The 20735-nt window shown below is 56.7% G+C and overlaps 1 protein-coding gene across 16 annotated transcripts in view; it reads right to left on the reverse strand.

The window, feature by feature from the left end:
- RAP1GAP (RAP1 GTPase activating protein) overlaps positions 1-20735 on the reverse strand; it is a 61859-nt gene that overhangs the window by 22497 nt on the left and 18627 nt on the right. For 7 of the 16 annotated variants that reach the window (XR_008426349.2, XR_008426348.2, XR_008426343.2 and 4 more), the window contains one exon: positions 5266-5359. Coding sequence is in view for 1 of the 16 variants with exons in the window: in XM_053920113.2 (XP_053776088.1) it covers positions 5266-5359 (94 nt within the window). In the remaining 15 variants the exon portion in view is untranslated. Of the gene's footprint in view, positions 1-1485; positions 1725-5265; positions 5360-8843; positions 8968-20735 lie in introns of those variants that run through there. The other 9 variants (XR_008426344.2, XR_008426342.2, XR_002974231.4 and 6 more) reach the window with 8 other exon arrangements.

Below are 20735 nucleotides of genomic sequence, written 5' to 3' on the forward strand. Positions count from 1 at the left end.
CACGCACGGGCCTACACACCAATATTTAAACAGTCGCACTGTACCAAAGAAAGCAAACACACAAACCCACAGTGTCTGTACACACCAATTCTTAGACTTAAAGCTACACACTACCCCGCAAACACCCATGTTGGTGTCCTAAGTTACACAACAGCACATCCACTCACACATACACAGGTCCGTGTACAAGACCCACACGCAGAAATGCCAACCCTTCGCTGGGCAGATCTGCACACCAGTGGTTGCACAGGAAGCTACATGGACACCGCGAAACTGCTCTCACGCCTGCGTGTGAGGACACAATGACAGGCAGCTGCAGCTACGGGCAGGCATGTTCCTGGAGACTTAGCTACAGAGCCCTGCTGCCACGTGCCCGCCCCACGGGAGCCACACACCCTGTGTAGTATCGGACACGACAGACTTGCTCCCACAACACTGAATGCGTTTTGAGGAACAGGAGAAGCTCACAGCAACTGCAGGCCAGTTAGTCACCGAGGGTGAGGGGCACAGGTCTGAACCTCACACCCACTCGAGTACGTACCACCCATCTCTCTCACACACACACGCACGCACGCAGACACACACAGAGCTCTGTTAAAAATCACGAGACACAAACACCTCATGTGTGCACTCTGAGACTTGACCACAGGGGCAAAACCCACCCTGTGAAATGCACCAGGGGAGGCCACAGGAGGCGCTGACCCACGGTCACCTATGGCCGCTCCCAGCATTTCTGAGCTTGGACAATACAATTCCACAGGCAGCTGCAGCAGGAACCAGACACACACCTGCGGCCCAGGTAGACAAACGTGCCTGTCAACCCAACACGCTGCACAACAGCAGCTTCGGCACCTACGCTCACACGACCTCAGCCCAGCGGAGCGCCAGCATGTCAGTGATGGGGCGCACGGATGTCCCCCAGAGCACCCTGCTCAGGATGACCTATCGTGGCTGGGAACAATGCACTGGGAGTCACATAAACACAGCCACATAAATACTGACACATGGTGCTGTCATCCAGAGTGTACACACAACGACAAGTGACAGCCACAGTTACAGTCTTATGGGGGCAGCAGACATGCTGTCACATGGACGGCTGTGAGCCAAGCGGCCCAGAGCATCACCCAAAGTTACACTGTGACACCCAGACCACCCTAAAGGGAACAGGGGATGGACGAAATGGTCCAGAGGCTAGTGCACACACACACACAGTCACTGTAGCCCAGAGCCACAGTGCCACCGGGGTATACTGTTTTGCCGACAGTGGCAGAAAGAGCCCAAGACCCGGGACCCTAAGGCAGGGGTGTGCCCTGTGGCCGCCGTGGCAGGGTGTCAGCCCAGAAGCTAACACACCCTCCATGACGGAGCCTCGCACACGCATACGCGCCCTGGCTAGGGCAGAGCCTGCCGGGCTCCGAGGAAGTCGGGCTGACCCGGAGGCTCCCACAGAGCCCCTCGGCTAGGCCACCTCGCCCGGGTCCTCACCTGCCAGGCGGCCCCAATGGGCAGCGAACCCCTCCGCGGACGGCCGGGGGGCGCCAGGGACCTCATCTGCGCCATCCCGAGACCGGCCCGGCCCCAGCACCCGTCCAGGTGGCGCTTCAGCTGGTCCGGCCAGCTCCGGCCCGCGCCTGTCCCGGCCCGGGCCCCGCAGCGCAGAGCTCCGCTTTCGGGCTCCGGCTCCCGGCGGCGCGCTGCCTGCGCTGGGCTCGCCGGGTGGCCGGGCCCGGAGGGGGCGGGGCGCCAGGTACAGGCTGCGCGGGGCCGGGGCGGGGCTGCAGAGATCCGGGGCGGGGACACGGGAGACCCCGCCCCCGGAGCAGCGAGACCCAATGTCCCTGGACACTGCGCCTGCGCGCACTTGGTGGAGCGCTAAAAGATTTCAGCGCACTGAACTCTCTGGCACACCCCCCCAGGTTCTCCCCAGCGCGACCCCACCCCACCTCTATCTTCCCAGACTTTGGGTACCTCGCCTCAGGGCCTCTGGGGCGGGGTTCTTGGAACCCGCTATGAAGCCGGGCAGGATAAGGAGGGGGTTACATTGGAGACAGAAGACTTTTCTTGAGTACTTACATAATGCTGGACCCTTAGCAAATCTCATCCTCTCCCCACAACCCAGGAGGTACTAGTGTCGTCCCCACTTTACAGAAGAGAAAACTGACTCCAAGGGGGTGAAGTGCCCCGCTCAAGATCACACAGCCAGGAAAGGCAGAACTAGGAATCCAGGGAAAGGCCTGGGGCTGCTCCCCCCTCCCTCCTCTCCTGTTCCCTAATGCCTGACAGTGGCTGGCCTGTCCTCTCCCTTCCTCAGGTCCCATGCCATACCTGGCTCTAGCTACCCCCACCTCTGTCCTAATTGCCCCTGACCCTGGAGGAGAAAACTACAGCACCTGCCTGGGGAGCAGCTGCCAAGGCCCCACTGTATGGAGCAGACTTCTGGACATACGGGTTCTAGCTCCAGCCTTGCTACAACTTGCTGAGTGAACTCGAGTGAGTCCCTGCCATCTCTGTAGCCCTCAGTTTCCCCGTCTGTAAAATATAAGGCCTCTGCAGGCCCTTACAGCCGACCCGGCATTGTGTCTGCCATTGTACAGTGCAGGCAGGGCTGGGGCCTCAGCACCCCCTTCCCAGACAGATGCTGGGAAAGCTGCAATTGCTTCCTGAGCTGTGGCCAAGCCAACACCAGCTGCTTTGGAGCCTGAAGGGGCAGGGCTGCCCACTAGCTCAGTGCGCAGCCTCTCTTTATCCTGAAGGAGCTGCTGGCAGCTGCCCACCGCCATCCGTCTCCAGGGCCCAGGACTCCTGGAAGGAAGGCACTACACCTTCCTCTCCCCGAGATCTGGACCTGGGTCAGGCTGGAGCCCGGGGAGCCAGCGGGAACTCCAGAGATGTGTGTTCCAGACACGGTGTAGCTTTGTTTTTAATAATTAACAGTAGCAAATATTGATTTATGCAGGCACTTCCAGGCCTGAGCGCTTCCGGGCACCCATCAAAAAGCAGCCGGAGAAACATCCATTCCCACACTGGGAGGAGGCGAGACCTGCTCGTATCACTGGAGAGGCCTGTGTGCCAGGTGGAGTGGAGGGGGTGCACCTGTGTGCACGCAGCTGTGTGTGTGTGTGACTGAGACTAGATGTGGCTGTGTGTACCTGGACATCCTGGTGTGTTTGTACATATGTATCTGTACATGCTTGCATGTGTACATGTGCAAGTTTCTGAATACATGTGCAGACATGTGATTATGGCCATGTACATGAATGTGGGTAGACTGTGTATATACCTCTGTGTAGATTTCTGAATCCCCAAGTGAATAAACCCCCATAAGGGGACAGGGTAGGAGGGTCCTGGCTATCTCAGGTGTGGCTCCCCAGTGAGGAGAGTCCCTCCTGGGTGTTCAGTCCTACCCTGGGAACATATTATGCTGATAATAGTTCAGCTTCCTGATTTTTACTTTCCAAAGTTACTTTCAAGGTCAGCACTCAACTGCAAGCCGGCAAGGTAGGTAGAGAAGGAACTGTCTCCTCTATTTTATGGATGAGGAAACAGAGGCCCAGAGAGGGGCAGGGATGAGCCCACTGGCACAGGGACCATCAACACTATGAATGTGTGCAGAGTTAGGGGTGCGAGGGGAGGGGCGTGGCAAATGTGTCACAGGCAGGGTTTCCTCAGCTCCACCCCAGGTTTGCTGGGATCCCAACGAATCACTCAGTCTCTCTGGACCCTGGTCAAAGGAGGGTGACCCACAGACTGTGGCTTGATTCTGGGGCAGGGGTAGGTGGTCAGGAGCCTACAGTCTGGGTCGTGTTGGCACAATCGGAGGCTTCTAGACAGACTAGGCGGAGGCCAGGAAGCCCAAGGGGAGGCATCTCAGAGCTAATCTGAGAAGGCCAGCCCCAGGCTGTGTGGGCAGGCAGGACTCAGGGTGAGGGGCTGTTCTGACCCTCCTTTTCCTGATGGGAAGACTGAGGCCTAGGCAGGAGAGGCTATGTTCCAAGGGCACTCAGCCCTGGGTGAGAACCCAGGCCTCCTGCCAGATGCTCACTCACAAACCCAACTGCCATCGAGTCACTCCCTTCCCGCTAAGCCCCAGGATCTACATGGCCCGTCTTGGGCTATTGCCCAGGCACAGAGAGTGGGAAAGGGTCTCCTGACACTGTCCACAGGATCCCCACTTGGGACCCCCTAGGAAGTGGTGGCCCCTCACAAGGACACCATTCCTAGGCCATCTGTCCTCCCAGCCTAGGAGAGGAATAGGGCCCCTCTTCCAGGCCAGAGCACTAGGAGAGGAGTTTGGCAGATCCTGCCTCTGCTATTTCCTGGCTGTGTGACCCTGAAAAGACCACATCACCTCTCTGAGCATCTGGATCTCATCTGGAGAACACCTACCACCTGGGGTTTAATGAAAGGACCAAGAGGCATGTCTGTGGACATCTTTAGAAACTGCAAAGCGTACTGCAAAAGCAAGGGCTCGTGACCCTCTGCACTGGGGAGGCCACGGGACCAGGCACTCTGGTCGGGCAGCCTTGGCTCCAGCCCTGACCCCATAATATCCTACCTGTGTGTCTTTGAAGCAGTAACTTAACCTCTCTGAGCCTCGATTTTCTAGTCTGTAAAATGAGACTAATAATAGTAGCTAGCACACAGTACTTACAGTTTGAGGATGAAATGAGATACTGTATTTAAAGCATTAAGTACCCACGTGGCCCATAAATAATTTCAATCAATGCTAGCAGTTCTTACTGGTATTTGTCTCTCTGCATACGTTTCATTAGTTCTGTCTAAACTGGACTGTGGCTCCCTGAAGGCAGCGTCTGGGTCTAGTTGATTTCTGGCCGCTCTGTACTCAGCACAGTCTGACATAAATCAGGTGCTGGGTGAACATTAGATTTTGATGATAACGACAACAAGGGCCTCATTTATAGGGCTTTTCCCCTGTGCCAGCCATTGAGCATGGAATGCTTTATTGGCACTTTTCCCCTTAATCCTCACCAGGGCTGCGTGATGGAGGCACTATCATATAGGAAATGGGCAGTGGTGTTGATGATGGAGGTAATGAAGAACAGTCGGGGCCAGTTTATTCCCAACTGTCCCGCCCCACCCCAAGCAGCACTACAGACCCCCATCCAACCTCTGAGACTAGACCAGGCCCACCCAGGGCTGAGCTGTGGTGGCCTGAACGTTTTACCTCCTGCCCAGGAGTCATTCTAAGGTTTCTCTTGGCCCTGGGGGTCTCCACACCTGGGCAGTGGGGAGGCGGGCACTTACCTTTGGGTGGAGTGAAGCGGTGGGTGGGGAGGCTAAGTCCACTCGTGGCAGGTCTAGTGCCTGAGGGAAGCGCGGGTTCTGCCCATCACCCCTCCTGGAAGAGAAGGAATCTGAGGTCAGGGAGAGCCCCATGTTGGGAGACTTGTGAGCTTTGGAAGAGCCACCGTCAGAGTTGGGGAACGTGAGGGGAGGCAGATTTCATGCAGGAATGGGTGCTGGGGTCCCCAGGAGGAGGGGCTTCCTGAGCAGGGCAGCTAAACAGGCTCTCCTTCCCCAGAGACTGGAGATGTGAGCAGGTCTCTCCCAAGCTCTCCATCAGGCCTCCCTCACACATACTTCGGCCAAGAGGATGTCCACTACCCATTCTGAAGATGGGTAGACTGAGGCAGGGGCAGTGAGGCTTGCTCTCGATGGCTGAGCCCTGATCTCTGGATTCAGCAGAGTGCCCCAGTCGGTGTGGACCCCTCCCTGAGCCTTCAGGGAGACAGCAGCCTTCTGGCTGAGAGGCCACTGGGCTACTGCTCCCATTGACGGTAACAATACCTGATACTCATTGGGCCTACTATGTGCCAGGCCTGAGGGCACAGACCCTTCACCACACTGGTGTCCCCACTTGACAGAGAAGGACCCAGAGGCATGCAGAGGTCAGAGAGCTGGCTGGCAGCAGAGCCAGCGTCGGAGCCAGGCCTAACTGACTCGGGGCCCGGACTCTCTGCCTGCACCCACGCCCCTCCCGGAGGAAAGGGAACAGGTCTAGCGAGGGTGAAGTCAGCTCCTGCCACCCTAGAAAGCCTGCCGACGAGGCCACCTCCAGGGTCAGGGAGAGGAGGTGCCCAGTGGTTCCTGGGACCCGGGAAACCCAGGGCTGGGGAGCAGGCCTGGCTTCCGCTGGCTGCTGAGGGCCACCCTGACGTGGCGGTACCCCCGCCCAGGTCCCAGCAACCAAGAGGGATGAGTCACACAGGCTGCCAGATGATCCTCAGCAGCCCACAGCTGCTTGAGTCAGGTGAAGTTGGGACTGCCACACCTCCAGACACGGGGACGAGCTGCAGGAACCGGCCCGGAAGGAGGTCCTGAGGAAGCTCTGAGCCCCCCTGCCGACTCACCTCAGCCCAGCCACCCGAGTGGGAGAAGCGGCCCAGAGAAGCCATCCTCAGCCCTGCTGAACCCGCCTCTGCACCTCCTGGGCGAGCACCTTGAAAGGAAGGTCCTGGCCCGAAAGGATGGCTATGGTGACAGTGGCATTTGCAGGCAGTGGCATCAGTGTGGGGGAGATATCCCCAGGTACTTACCTGCTGTGGGACCTTAAGTGACACACTCCTTTCAGCCTCAGTTTCCAAAAAAATCCATCATAGAGCCTGGGCAGCTACTAGTTATTCCCTCAATAAATTCTTTGATAGTCATTCATTCATGGTAAACCCCGGCTCCCCAGGTTAGGGTCTCGTTAGGTAATGCTGAGTAGGTGAATGACTCAGTGGAGGTTGGCAGTAGGGAGGTATTGAAGTTTGTGACCAAGGGAACAGCCTAAACACAGTGTCCCCTAGACTGCAAGGTGTGCTGAGTGGGGAGAGACAGGAGACAAGGGACTAGAGAGAGACCTGTAGAAACAGTCCAGGCAAATTCCACTGTGGCCACCATGGGGACTCCTCCTTGAGACCTATATGTGCTGTAACCATGTCAAGTATATTAAACCTTCACTATGGTGCCAGAAGGCTGGCATTATTTACCCCCATTTTTACAGGTGGGAGAAGATGAGGCTCAGCCAGGTGAAGCCACTTCCCCTAGCAAGTGGGTGACAAAGCCAGAATTTAAAGCTCAGGCCGTTGACTGAGCAGGCCCAGGCTCAGTGGGATGGAGAGTAGAAGGTGCCCGGGGGGCTAAGAAGTCCTGGGCCTGAAGCCCAGGGGAAGCTGGGCCCCCTTGATGGCAGGGGCCATTGTCTGGTCATGACCCTGGCTGTCGAGTGGAGGTTGTTGCCCATGATGGAGCTATTGGGGTAGTGTTCTTCTGTCTGTTCCTCTGTCAGGCCCCCAGGCTCAAAGAGTAGCCACTGCAGGTCAGCCTGGCAGCAGCTCCCAAACATGCTCCCCGCTGCCAGAACGCTCTCAGCTTCAGCCTCCCCACGCCCAGGTGCCCGTCTCTCCCAGGACTTCCCACACTGGCCCAGGACTATGGAGGTCTCTGACGATAAGGGGGCCCTGGCTTCCCCCCCAGGACCCAGTCTCTTGAGGCCCTCGGCTCTCCAGTTCTCAGCTGGCCAGTCCTGCTCCTTACAGGAAATGCCAGCCCCCACCCCTCCCAGACAAGTCCACCTAAAAGGTCATGTTTTGAGGTCCTAAAGGCCCAGGGAAGGAAAGGAATCCAGGATAAGGACAGAGCAGGAAATCAGAGGCTCTGGGCCCCGCCTATGTCATCATCCTGGCCCTGAGGGATGGAAGGCTGTACTAACAAGAACCTTCCCAACCTGTGCCTTGCATAACCTTATTTAACCCTCAGAGCTCCCCCATGAGATGGGTACTCGGGAAGAGCAGACTTTACACGTGGGGAAACTGAGGCTCATAGAGGTACATTAAGTTGCCCAAGGTCATACAGTTCAGGAGGTAGAGCAGGGCTTTGAACCCAGATTTGTCACGCCAGGGCCCAGGATCTGAACTGCACAGTACAGGCAGCCAGCCCTGTGGACGCAGCCCGTCACACAGGACAGGCAGCCAGCCCGGTCACAAAAGCAACAGCAGCCAGCACGGAGGCAGATCGGGCCACATGCCGGCTCAGCTCCAAGCTCTTCCTTTGTATTAACTCAGCTAATCCTCATCTTTCAGAGGCGGAACGAAGACACAGAGAGGTTAAGCAATTTACCCAAGATCACACTGACAGTACATGTAAGTGAAATATGGAGGATTTGCACCCCCAACCCTCCAGGTCTAGATGCTGCGCCTGAACGCTACCCTATCCTGTCTCTTAGGAAATAGTCATTTCTCAATAAGTACTTTTGAAGGAATGAATAAACACAGCCCCTCACCTCCCTCCGACCCCTCTAGCCTGCTAGGATGCCTTCTCCTCCTCTTCCTCTTACCTCCCCCACCTCTCACCGCCTCTTCTCCGCCTTTCTAGCCTGTCCCTCCCTCCCCTCTGCCTCTGGCTTCTACAGACCTCCCCCAACTTGGTCTCTCTCCTTCCTCTTCATGAACCTCTCCGTCTCTCCCCTCTCTCTCCTGTCCTGTCCTCAACTCCTCCTGGTCTCCACCGTTCTGTTCACATGAGGTTTCCCAAGCCTCTACCCATCCCCACTTCTCTGACAACCTCCCTGATGCTCTGGCCCGCCCCAGCTTAAAATGCTTTGCATTCTTCCTGCACTCGAAGCCGCAGCCTCCGGAAGGTGCCTGGGGCACGCCTCCCCGACCAGGACCACCGCCACAACCAGGACCACCACCACATGGCTGCACAGCCCTCTACAGCTGCCATAGGCGCTGTCTCATTTGATCGGCACAGCCGATTTGTGAGATTGGACTGTTATCAAACTTTTCCCAAACAATACAACTGAGGTTCAGAGAGGTTAAGTGACAAGCCCAAGGTCATACCAGAGAAAGGGCAGTGCCAAGGTCTGTCTCCAGCCCGAGGTCCTTCTACTACACACGTCACAGCTGCCCTCAACCCAGGCCCTCAGTCCTGCCGCATACGTAGCCTTGGCCCCCAGTGGCCTTCCCATCGCAGCTCCTGGCTCCCGCAGACCCTGCCAAGCATCTTCCCTAGGTCCAGATTAATCCTGCCCTGTTTGGCCTGGACATGTGCCTACAGGTACAGAGGACACCTGGACACAGAAGAAGGTGGTGGCAAGAGAGGAGGTGACTTGCTCAAGGTCACAGAGAAAGCTGGAGCCAACGTGAGTTTGGGCCAGACACATTCCCGGGTCACCTTCAGGCCTGCAGAGGCGTGACCACCAGCCAGCTGGCCCCAGCTCTGCCCTCCCCCACCCCAGCACCCCTCTCTCCCAGGGAAAGGGTACAGGAGGAGGGTGGGGGCAGGGCCCGGTGGCTCAGCTCCTGAGTGGGATGGGCCAGGCAGGAAGCTGCTGCTACAGCTCCCAGGTTTCTTGGCAACTGTCACTGCACCTCCTCCCCCTCTCTTATCTCCCCATCAAGGTAACAATAATAATCTCACCATCGTGAGTACAGCTCTTTGTACTTTTCAAAAGCCCTATTTATCTGCGCACCCCTGGGAGACTCACTGGAACTGGAGCCGGAGATAAGGCAGTCGCTAGAATCCCCAATTCCCATAGGGGTAAACTGAGGCTCAGAGAGGTTAAACAACCACCTCAAGAACACCCAGCAAGGTGGGGGAAGACTGAGGATTAGAACCCAGGCCTTCCATCAGTCCGAGGCTCCAGATGCCACCCTGGGGTGGGGGCACCTCAGGGAGTTCCCACACTCAGCAAATTGCAGGTCAGACCCAGACACGGTGGGGGAGACGGGAGATAGGCGAAACCCAGGACAGGTGGCCAGAGGCCTCCCCGGGTTGCTTCCCACCTGTTGACCTAGAGAGTTGGCAGGAAGATCCTGTCTCTTTCTCTAGTCTGCCAAACAATAGAGGACGTAGCCACCCTATGAGTTGCTGGGAGCCATGGAGTAGAGACAGCACTCCAGAAGTGACTGTGGTTATGATGACTGTGACGAGCTGCTCTCCTGGAGCACCTTGCCCTCTCCGGACCCCAGAGCAGTGACTGGACTGGACTGTCCTGGGGACAGGGTTTGGCCCCTTGCCAAGAAATCACTACACTGGATGGAGGTCCCCAGAGGAGCTGGCTGATGCTGACTCTCCCAACCTCACCTCCACACACGCACAGCCCCTTCCTGCTCTGCCCCAGTTGCCTTGTCCTGGTCTGGCTGGGCTGCAGGCGGTTTTCCCAACGAGGCACACGGTTCCACTCTGCTGAGCCTCTGCACCGGCTGGTCCCACTGCCGGGGCTCCCTTGCTTTCTTTTCTGCCTGGTGAACTATGCATGCTTGAAAATTCCATTCAAACAGGTGAAACGCTGGTGGCCAGCGCAGGTGACATCAGGCCGCCAAGGCGGGAAGCTTGTGATGGCGAGCAGGGGAGCTGGATGGGGTGCTAGACAGCACCCACAAGCTGGGAAACCAGGCTTGGGGGGTTGGGAGGGCAGAGGATGGGCTCACCAGCCAGGAAAGGGAGAGCTGAGAAGGATACGGGGTCACTAGCCCAGGACAGGAGGCTGAGGGGTTCAGACCAGACCAGTGCTGGGCACCAGAGGGCCATGAGACCAACTGGTTATACCAATCCAATGATTCCTGGAGCAGGGACCTCAAAGTGAGTAGAGGGTACAGAGGGCTACTCCTAGAGTCCCTCACCCCCCAGAGAGGCCCCTCTGGGTGGGGCTGGGGAGCTCCCTGTGTCTCCCAGGCATGGTGCCAGCTCTAGGGGACGCTGATCTCCTGAAATCAGAGACTAGAGCCTCCCTAGAACTGCTCCTTCCCAGGGGCCACAGAAGCCCATTGTCTCCAGAGCGTGCACCTCTGGCACTGCCTCCCTGCCTGCCCCTGGCCCTGCCAAAGTGCCAGGGAAGGTGGCCAGGGGCAGCCCGGTGAGTGAATTTCTGAAGCCAGGCCCAGGGAGTCTGGGCCCTCCTCCCAGGCCCACGGGGAGGGGCAGGGGTAGGACACAGGCATGGCCACCCCCGGCTCTCTTTTCCAGGCACCTTTGACCTCTCCCAGGACTGAGGAGGGAGCGAGGGGGCAGGGGAGCCAAGCACAGTGATGTCATGTGATCTATTACAACAACAACCCTGACTGAGGGCCACTCTTCTCTCCCCTCTCTCTCCCCCCGTTTCAGAGCTAAGGAAGCAGGGGCTCAGTGAGGTTGCAAGATGGGTCCGGTCTCACAGCCATTGAGGGGTAGGGCTGGCAGGGTCCCCTAGGGTAGAGAAGAGGGCCTCATGCTCCAGGCTGGGCAGAGGGGTGAGCTGGAAGGTGGCACGTGCACCACCCCCGCCCCTGATACCGAGCTGGCTGTGCGCCGAGACACCCGGATCCCGGAGCTGGGCCAGGCAGCAGCCTCCTGAGCAAACAACAGGTTGGCAGCCATGAGAGGAGGTCATGGGACTGGCCCCCACCCAGGGGCATAGCACCTGGGGACCCAGCCTCCCGTCCACCTGCTCCCTGCCCAGGTGGCCTGAGCCCTGCTGTGGCCTAAGTCTGACCCTCTCTGCCTCCCAGGGGATAGACTCCTCCCCACCCTGGGGACAGGGGGGCGGGGGGGCGGGGACATGGAGATGACCTGGCCATTAGATGACCTGGCTATTACCTCTGCTCCGGTAATAACATCTGTTTACCCAGCCTGGTGCTTTAGTTTACAAACTGCGTTCCCTCTAGACCCTCTCAGCAGCCTTCCAAGGAACCTAAGTCAGGTAACATTATCTCCACTCTACTCGGAAGAAAACTGAAGCCGGTGACTTGCCCAAGGTACCACACCTGAAGCTCAAACCCAGCTGCTCTACCCCTGGCCTCATCAGCACAGGGCCACTCCCAGTGACGGGCCTGGAACGTGCTGCCCACCTTACAGCCCATGTGCAAGGACCTTCCTAGGACACACACACATGTGCGCACACACTCGCCCCAGGTCTCACTGCCACCTATGCCCCACCTCCTTCATTAACCTATTGTCCTTCCCCCACCTCTGCAGCCAGGGGTCTCCCTCCTCTGAACTCCATGCATTCCTTCACTTGCTCCATCACCCACCCACTCCCCCATGTGCCCTTCACTCCTAGGCTCAGTCACGCGTGCAGAACCTGTGTCCTGACGCCTGCTCTGGGCTGGACAATGGGGCTGGGTGTTGGTATCAGCACCGGGAGAGCCAGGTCTCCCCCACCTCAAGGCAAAAGCACCAGCGACAGGGGCCCAGACTATTTTCCAGCTGCTCCTGGCACTCCGTGGGCCTCCCTGCTCAGACACTGACCCCTCCGAGGCCGAGGCCGAGGCCTCGTTCGCTCCACCCCTCTCCCTCCCTAGCCCATGGGTTTGCCGCCTCACGGGCCCCAGGCCAGACTGGTGAGCAGAAGTTCCTGCCAGGCCAAGGTGGAACTTCCTTGGAGAGGGACAGGGTCACCATCTCCTAACCAAAAAAGCCCTGGGACTTTGGCTAGCTGGAGCTGAGGTCTGGCTCGGACGCTCTGCAGGAGGGCGAATGGGAGGATGAGAAACTGGGAGCCGAGTCAGCCAAGCACTGGTGGAAATCGGTCCCTGCAGGGGCTGTCGGGGGAGCCTCAGACTCGAGGCTGCTTCCCTTCTCTGAGCCTCAGCTTCCTCATCTGCAAACGGGACAGTAACGCCTACTTTACGTAGGGTCGTTGCGCGGAATAAATTAGATAGTGCACGTACTGCCTGGCTAGCCAGAGCTGAGCGCAGTCGTGAGCTGCCTATGTTCTGGTTAAGGATACACGGCACATACGACACTGGCCCCTCACCATTATAATGGAGCTGAAGAGTTCCTATCGCCTGGTGACGTCGCAGCAGCCTCAGTGTGGCACACGACACATTACTCACATATTTGTGGTGATGCGGTGTAAACAAGCCTACCGCCCTGGCAGTCACATAAAAGTCCAGCTCATAGTTACGCTGGACAACACTCCACACTCGGTGATGCTGATGATAGATGGCTGTCCCCAGTTTACGTGCTCACTACACTATACTTTGAGACATTACTGTAGAGTCACTCTTCCTACTGACCCACAAGTAAGTCGGCTGTGAACCGTGTGCCAAGTCACGCCAGCAACAACTGCCTCACATACCTCGTGCTGACCACATTTCTCAAGTGCATCATTTCCTCGTGTGCTTGATTTAGTCTCACACTGCCCTAAAAAGTTTGTGACATCCAAGTGGGCAGTGTTTATAAAGTCTCCAGCACTGTCCTGCGATGTCCCGGGGCTTCACACTCACCCACCGCTCACCCACTGACTCCCCGGAGCAGCGCCCAGGCCTGCAGGCTCCATTCCCGGTCAGCGCCCTGCACAGGTGTACCATTGTTTATCTTTCATACTGCGTTTTCCCTGGGCCTTTTCTGTGTTTAGATATCTTTAGACAACCCAGATACTCACCACTGTGTTACAGCTGCCTACAGTATTCAGTACAGTGAATGCTGTACAGGTTTGCAGCCTGGGAGCAGTAGGCTAGACCATAGAGCCCGGGTGTGTACGAGGCTGTACCGTCTACGTTTGTGAAAGTGCCCTCTATGACGTGTGCACAATGACAGAATCACCCAGTGGTGCATTTCTCAGAACATATCCCTGTCGTTGAGTGGCACGTGACTACACAGTAGGTGTTCAGTAAGTTATAGGTTCCTGCCTGGAAAGGTACAACATCGGAGGTGTGTGCTCTGGAGCCAGGCTGCCAACGTTTGTATCCTGGCTCTGCCACCTAACAGCTGTGTGACCTTGGGCAAGTTACCTCTCTGAGCCTCAGTTTCCTCACCTATAAAATGGGATAGCAGTGCCTGCCTCCAAGGGTTGTCCTGAGGATTAAATGAGTTGATACAGTGTGAACATTAACCGAGAGCTCTTCCTGGCCTTCCCTGTTCTCTTCCTTTGTATCTTCCCTCCTCTGCAGGCTGCTGAGGAGTAAGGCAGGGTTCCGGGTGAACACTGTGAGGAGGTAGGAGGGAGGACAACACGAGGATCCATGTGCTTGAGCTGCCCAAGTGTAAAACCACCTACCCCATAAGGCACTCAGCTCCCTGGCATGCAGAGGCGGGCAGCACTCTCAGGGACGTAGCGGGGGAGAGACTCAGGTGTAGGGACAGGAGGACTCAAGGGAGCATGGGCTTGACTAGGTGACCTCCCAGGAGCCTTCCACTCCTGGAACCTATGCCTGTTGCTGACTCTAGGGTCCCCGTGGTTGAGGACACAGGCTTGGATAGTTGCCATTGCTCTGAGGAAATGGACTTTCCCAGGATTGGCTGCGGGCACGCAGGTCGCTACGGCTGCAGGGTTGTCTGGCCACCCCTGTTAGAGACGGAAACGTGCACTGGCCAGCAGCTCCAGCCCCAGACATTTAACCTCCAGGAATCCTTACAGAGACGCACAAAAATATGTGAACAAGGAACATTCATGCCGCAGGGGACGCAATAGTTAAATCTGGAAGCCACCCCCAACATTCATTCAAAGGAGGTGGCCAAATGCATCAAGGCACACGCAAGCCACGAAATGCCAAGCAGTGGTGACAAAGGGGGCTTCTAGTCCTGACGGAAGAAAGGGTGTGAGGCAACATGGCGGAGTGAACAAAGCAAGTTGCGCAACAAAAATCTCACTTGTAAAAATTTAAAATTACGTGTAAAAGCTCACACGGCTTGCCCCTGGGAAGCAGGGCCCTGAGGAACCTCTACCTTCTCCAGGATGTGCTTCTCTGCATTGTTTTCTGCATTTTTTCTGCATTGAGTTTTTGCAATGAGCACTTCTTGTTTTTGTCCTCAGGAAAAAAAACAAAAGATTTCTTAAAAGCGAACATTTACTATGACTCAGCTCTCACAGTGCGTGACTCCTTTACCTCTGTCAGTCATCTTGAGAAGGAGATACTGTTCTTCATTCCTTATTCCAAGGAGGACACGCTGACACCAGGGAGGCCGAACAACATGGCCACAGTCCCCCAAGCCAGGAGTGACAGAGCGGGGCCGTGACCCCAGTGTGGCTGACCCTGAAGCCCACACTCCTTCCCCTACATTAGGCAACCTGTTCTGAGGGTCCAGAAAGAGAGAAGGTGGGAGAGGAGCAGCCGGGGCAGCTGGGCACAGGGCTGTGCCATGCCATCCTGGGAGCCAGGCCAGCTGAGGTTATGGCCTGTGCAAGGACAGGGCTGTCTGCCTCATTTGCAAATGCAAATGCAAATGCAGGCTCTGCTCTGGGCTTCTGCTCATGCCATGCCCTGCCCCAGGCTAGCAGGCTGGCAGGTGACCAGCCCCACCCTTGGCACTCCCCACCAAGGCCACGGGGGCACCAGGCAGGTGGGCATGCACTGGGGCTCTAAATAACTTTCCGTGTTGATCAACCCGTTTCTGGAAGAATTTGGCACTGAAGGTCACCTGCCACCTTCTTGGGGAGAGCCTGGAAAGAGGACGGGCACAGCTGAATGTGCCGAGTCCAGATGGGCCAGTGACCAGATCTAGAAGTCAGATGGACCTGAGTTCAAAGCCCGCCTGTAGAGCTGTGTGGCCTGAGACAAGTCACTTCACCTCTCTGAGCCTCCGTGTCCTCAGCTGTGAAACGGTGTTGCTGAGTCTTCCCTGCAGGCTTGCCGGGAGAGTTCAACGAGAACATGCGTGGAAGCACTCCCTGAGCCAGAAGCCCCCTTCCACGTGCAGGGGAGCATCATAAAACGTGCGGTCTGTGCAAACGTGAACAAAGGCCGCTCCTGGCTGGCGCAGCGGGGGGGGGGGGGGGGGGGGGGGGGGCCCTGCCCCACAGAAACAGCAAGCAGGCGGAGCAAATGCCTGACGCTTCGCTGACAGCCGGCCCCAGGTTTGCTGCAGCTCTGCCCAGTAGTGACAGAGGGTGTGTGACACTGTGGGTGAAGATGTGGATGGGGGCCTGGCAGGAACGTGAAATGTGGGTGGGAGAGAAAGTGCTCCTGTCTGGGGCATGCGTGGGTGTGTATGTGAGCATGTGTTACCTAGCATGTCAGCCACCTGCCTAAAAGCCCCCCTGTGGCTTCCCACTGCAAGGTGGAGCCTCACGTGGCTCATGAGGCCCTGGGCTGTCTGACCCACCTCCAGGCCTCTGCACACACTGAGCCCTCTCCCTGCTCCACTCTCCCCTGGCCTCCTCTGTCACAGCTCAGGGGCTGCCCTGCCCCAGACTGGGCCGGGCTGCCCCCATCCCGACCGGCTTTCCCAAAAGCCTGGGTTGGGCCGTCTCCATTCCTCAGTTTGTTCTGCACGTGTGCTGGTGTGATCATCAGATCAGCAAAAGGCTCTCCCACCAGAGATGGAGCTTCCTGTGGTGAGGACCGGGCCTGTTAGGGGCCTGGCACACAGCTGATGCCCAGCCATGGTCTGCTGCCTGAGTGACTGCGTGTGTACATACCTCCACATTCACGACAAAGCTGCCCACTTGAGAGTCCAGTCTATGAGCGTGAGTGGGGAAGAGTGTGTGTGTGTGTGTGTGAGAGAAAGACAGAGAGAGAGAGAGAGAGAGAGGGAGGGAGACAGAGAGAGCAGGTACAGGCATCTTCCCAAGAACCTCTGGCCCTGAGGGAGGGCTGGGTCTGGGAGAGGCTGATACATTCTGTGGCCGCTGCCCCAGCTGGCTGGGGTGAGAGTGACAGCAGGCAGATGTTGCCTCGCTCCTCCCCCCCAGCCCCTCAGAAAATAGTCAGGTCCAGGGTCTCTGTGCCAGACTCCAGCATGCCTCTGGGCAAGGGGGCCAGCCAGGTGGGTGCAGGCTGGCCCCCTTCCTCTGCTCTACAGTGGGGTCCCCTCCTCTCACCAGCTCAGAGGCCCAGCACAGCCAATCTCACCTGAGGCCCCACCCAAGCCCGGTCCTGTGCCTGACCACAATGCCCACCCCTGCCCCCAGGCCTGCCTCGTGGGCAGCAGTCCTTGATCTGTGAGAAGGTGGGCCTCCAGCCTCCCTGCCTGCTCAGCCACCTTCCACTAGCTGCCAAGAGATGACCTGGAGTATTCCAGAACTGGGGTGGGAGAAAGGAATCTTGTTCCCACCTCAAGGCCTTTACACTTACTCTGCCCTCTGCCTGGACCACCCTTCCCACAGCCAGCTCCTTCCACTCAGGCCTCAGAGAGGTCCTCCTGATACCCTTCGCAAAGGCAGGGCCCCTCCCACCCACCTGTCACTCACTGCCCGTGACCCATCTGAACCTGCCTTATTAATGTGTTAGCTCGTTCTGCATCTGTCCCTGCACTGGCAGGGAACATGCATGAGACCAGGGACCACATCCATCAGATTCACTGCCGTGTCCCCAATTCTTAGACACTGCCTGGCACATGGTATGGACTCAGTAAATAGTTGTTGAATGAACATGTGGCCAATGGAAGCCTTGAAAGAACCCCATGAGGTGAGTATTGTCCGTTTACAGGCATGGAAACTGAGGTTCACAGAGGCAAAGCCTCTGGTCCGAAGTCACACAGCAAACAGTAGAACCAGGTCAAGATTAGAAGCAATCTGACTCAACTAGAACCCTAACACATCAGAGGGTTTTGTAGCCATTCTTCCCATTTCACAGGCAGGAAAATGGGCCTCAGAGAGCAATGTTTCTCCAGGTCACCTGGGCCTAAATTGTTTCTCCCCTCCGGCAGTGCATGGTTGGCAACAGCCACGCTGTCGGGCTAGGCCAGCCCTTCAATAGCACCTCCTCACTGCTCTCGCTCACCCTGAGGTGGGAATGACTAATACCCCCGCTGCACAAAGGGAGAAACTGCCGCCACCACCCAGCCAGGGGAGGTACACCCCAAGGTCACCTAGCTAGGACTCAGCACAAGCCTATTTGGCTGCAAAGCTGGTGTTCTCAGGGCCAGTGTCAAGGTCAGTGTCCAAGGCCAGAAAGCATGCTCACATGTAAGCCGGTCTCACCCCCAGGCAGGTGGTGAGCTTCCAGAGGGCTGAGTCCACACACTGAGTAATTCTGTCCTCGCTACAGGGCCCAGCACCTAAGATGAGCTGCAGTAACTGTGATCGCTGGCGTCGCTCTGTGTCAGGCCCTGGTTTTCCAGGGAGGTCCAACCTTGTGGCATCTCTGGGCCACACTGGAAGAAGAAGAGTTGTCTTGGGCCCCACATTAAATACATTGTGACACATAATCACAAAAAACTCTCACCATGTTTTAAGTAAATTTACCATTTTGTGTTAGACCACATTCACAGCCATCCTGGGCTACAGGCGGCCCGCGGGCTGCAGGTGGACACCCCTGTGACCTTGGCATTAAATGCGGCCCAAATAACCTCATTTATTTGCCACAACAATCTACCGGCTGGTGCTTTTATTGTCCTCATTCTACAGGTGAAGAGACCAAGACCCAGAGAAGTTAACCTACACTGTACATAGCACTGGGCTGGCAGAGAGCGAGGAAAATTGAAGTCAGTATTTGAACTCAGGTCTGCCAGGAAGCACAACCCAAATATTTCCATGTGTCACCCAAACAAAGGGACCTGAGCTGGAGCATCACCAGCATGTAGAGGCAAGCAGGGCCAACCAGGCTGGCAACCTTAGAGCTGCAAGAGACCTGGAGGGCCACCTGAGCCTCTTCACTGTGCCCAAGGGGGGCATGGGGAAAGTGCCCACAGAGGGGGACTCGCTTGCCAAGATCACATAAGAAAATAGTGGTGGTCCCAGGACCAAAGCCCATCTGGAGGGGATCTTGTCTGCTTAAGCTGGAGGGGCGTTTTCCCGGAAGAGGGGGTCCTCTCTGGTCTTGGGTCTCTCCCTGGAGTCCCCCCACCAAGGATGTGGCCTCTCTGGGCCCACAGGAAGATAGGAACAAGTAAGGGGCCTCAAGGCCTGCAAGAGCTGAGCTGAAAGAGAATGAAAAGGAGCACAGGCTGGGACCAGTGACTGTTTAGACCGGGAAGAGCAGACTTGGGGAGATGATATGTAATCCCCATCCTTATCTCATTGAAGGGCCACTGTGGGGAGTGGGAGACCCACGGGGTGCATCTAGGCTCAGGCAGCTTGTTCCAAGTAAGGGAGAACTTTTGATACCCATCTGAGCTACCCAGCGATGGAATGGGCTACTTTTAAGCAAGGAAGGGCTAGTCAAGGAGCGGCTGAGAGGTCGTGATGGTCTCAGTGGGAAGAGTGGGTTTCAAGAGGCTTATGAAGGGGCTGAAAATAAAGGTGCATATTTCTCAGGCAACCCCAAAGGCTTCTTCCAATACTCAAAGGGGCCATGAACCAAAGGAAGGATTCCTTGCTGAGTGGGAGGCCATAGGAAGGTTCTTCAAAGGTCTCTTCCATTTTCAAAGATTCTAGGAGGCCCAAATTCTCTGATTTTAAGATGTTACAAAGCCAGGAGTCGAAGATTCAGTGGTTCTGCATGTCAATCACTGACCTTATATCCAAACTTCTACTCTGCCTACAAGACTCTGATCAATCTGGCCCCTCCCCTCTCTGTAACGCCCCTCCGCCCCACCACGTCCCTGCTACAGAACAAACTAAGCTTGTTCCTGCCTCAGTGCCTTTGCACCTGCTGCTCCCTCTGTCAGGCTGCCCGTTTGCCCCGCTAACTCTTCCTACAGCCTGCTCGCCTCATTCTTCTGGTTTTGGTTCAAATGCTACCTCCTTAAAAAGGCCCTTATGACACCCTCTGTCATCCTCCATCCCTCAGCTTAGGGTAATGTGCAGACGGGAGCTGGTTGCTGAGGTTCAAAACTCAGCCTTGCTGAGAGACCTTGAAGGGGGTATTTAACCCCTCTGTGCCTTAGTTTCCTCAGCCCCAAACCAGGAATAATAACAGTACCTGCCTCATGAGGTGGTTGTGAGGATTAAATTCATCAATATAGGGAAGGGCTTTGGAATACAGCCTGGCACGAGTAAGCTCTAGGTAAGGATCAGCTCTCCTAGTGTGTGCCCTTGCTCTAAAATTCAGCACAGTTACCCTGGCTGGTGCAGCTCAGTAGATTGAGGGCAGACCTGCGAACCCAAAGGTTGCCAGTTTGATGCCCAGACAGGGCACAAGCCTGGGTTATGGGCCAGGCCCGCAGTTGGGGGTGCGCAAGAGGCAAATGATTGATGTATCATTCACACATCAATGTTTCTCTCCCTCCCCCTCCCTCCCCCTCTCTCTAAAAATAAAATAAATAAAATCTTTTAAAATTCAGCATAACCATCATAGTTTGTTTTCTTTGACTATTTGCAGACCATCCTCCCTCCGCCCTGTTTTGTAGGTGAGGAAACTAAGGCTCAAAGAGGTGGGGGACTAGCCAACCCAAGCTCTCTGAAGATGGGGCTGGGCCTGCTTTGTTTTCCGCGGGATCCACAGTCCCTAGAACTGTGCCTGGCGTACAGTAGGTACTCGGCAATGACTTGCGGCGGAATGAATGGATGATGAATTAATGACCAGGACTCTATCACTCTGAGGCACTGGGCAGGCAGGAGCCTCCTCACTTAAGATTCTATTTCATCCCATCTCTGCCACCCTAGTCCCAAATGACTCCCAGCTCAATCAAGGTCCCAGACTCTCTTAGAAGTGCCTGCTGGAACAGGCAGGCTAGTAAAGTGAGGACCAGAATCCATGCCTGTGTCCCCCCTGGGACCCCCTTATTCCAGCTGGGCCAGGGCAATGTGGAAGGAGCTGCCGTGGCATTCGCCTTGGGGGATCCCTGCCCAGAGGCATGACGGCAGGTGTGGGCTCAGGAAGCAGCTGCTGGCTCCCTCGTCCTGTGGTCTGCCAGTTACCCGCCAGGGGCCTGCCCGGCAGATGCATAATAGATGAGGAGGCCCAGCAGGCTGTGCCTGCCTGGCA

This window comes from Desmodus rotundus, chromosome 3 (assembly GCF_022682495.2).
Source record: "Desmodus rotundus isolate HL8 chromosome 3, HLdesRot8A.1, whole genome shotgun sequence".
NCBI lineage: Eukaryota > Metazoa > Chordata > Mammalia > Chiroptera > Phyllostomidae > Desmodus > Desmodus rotundus.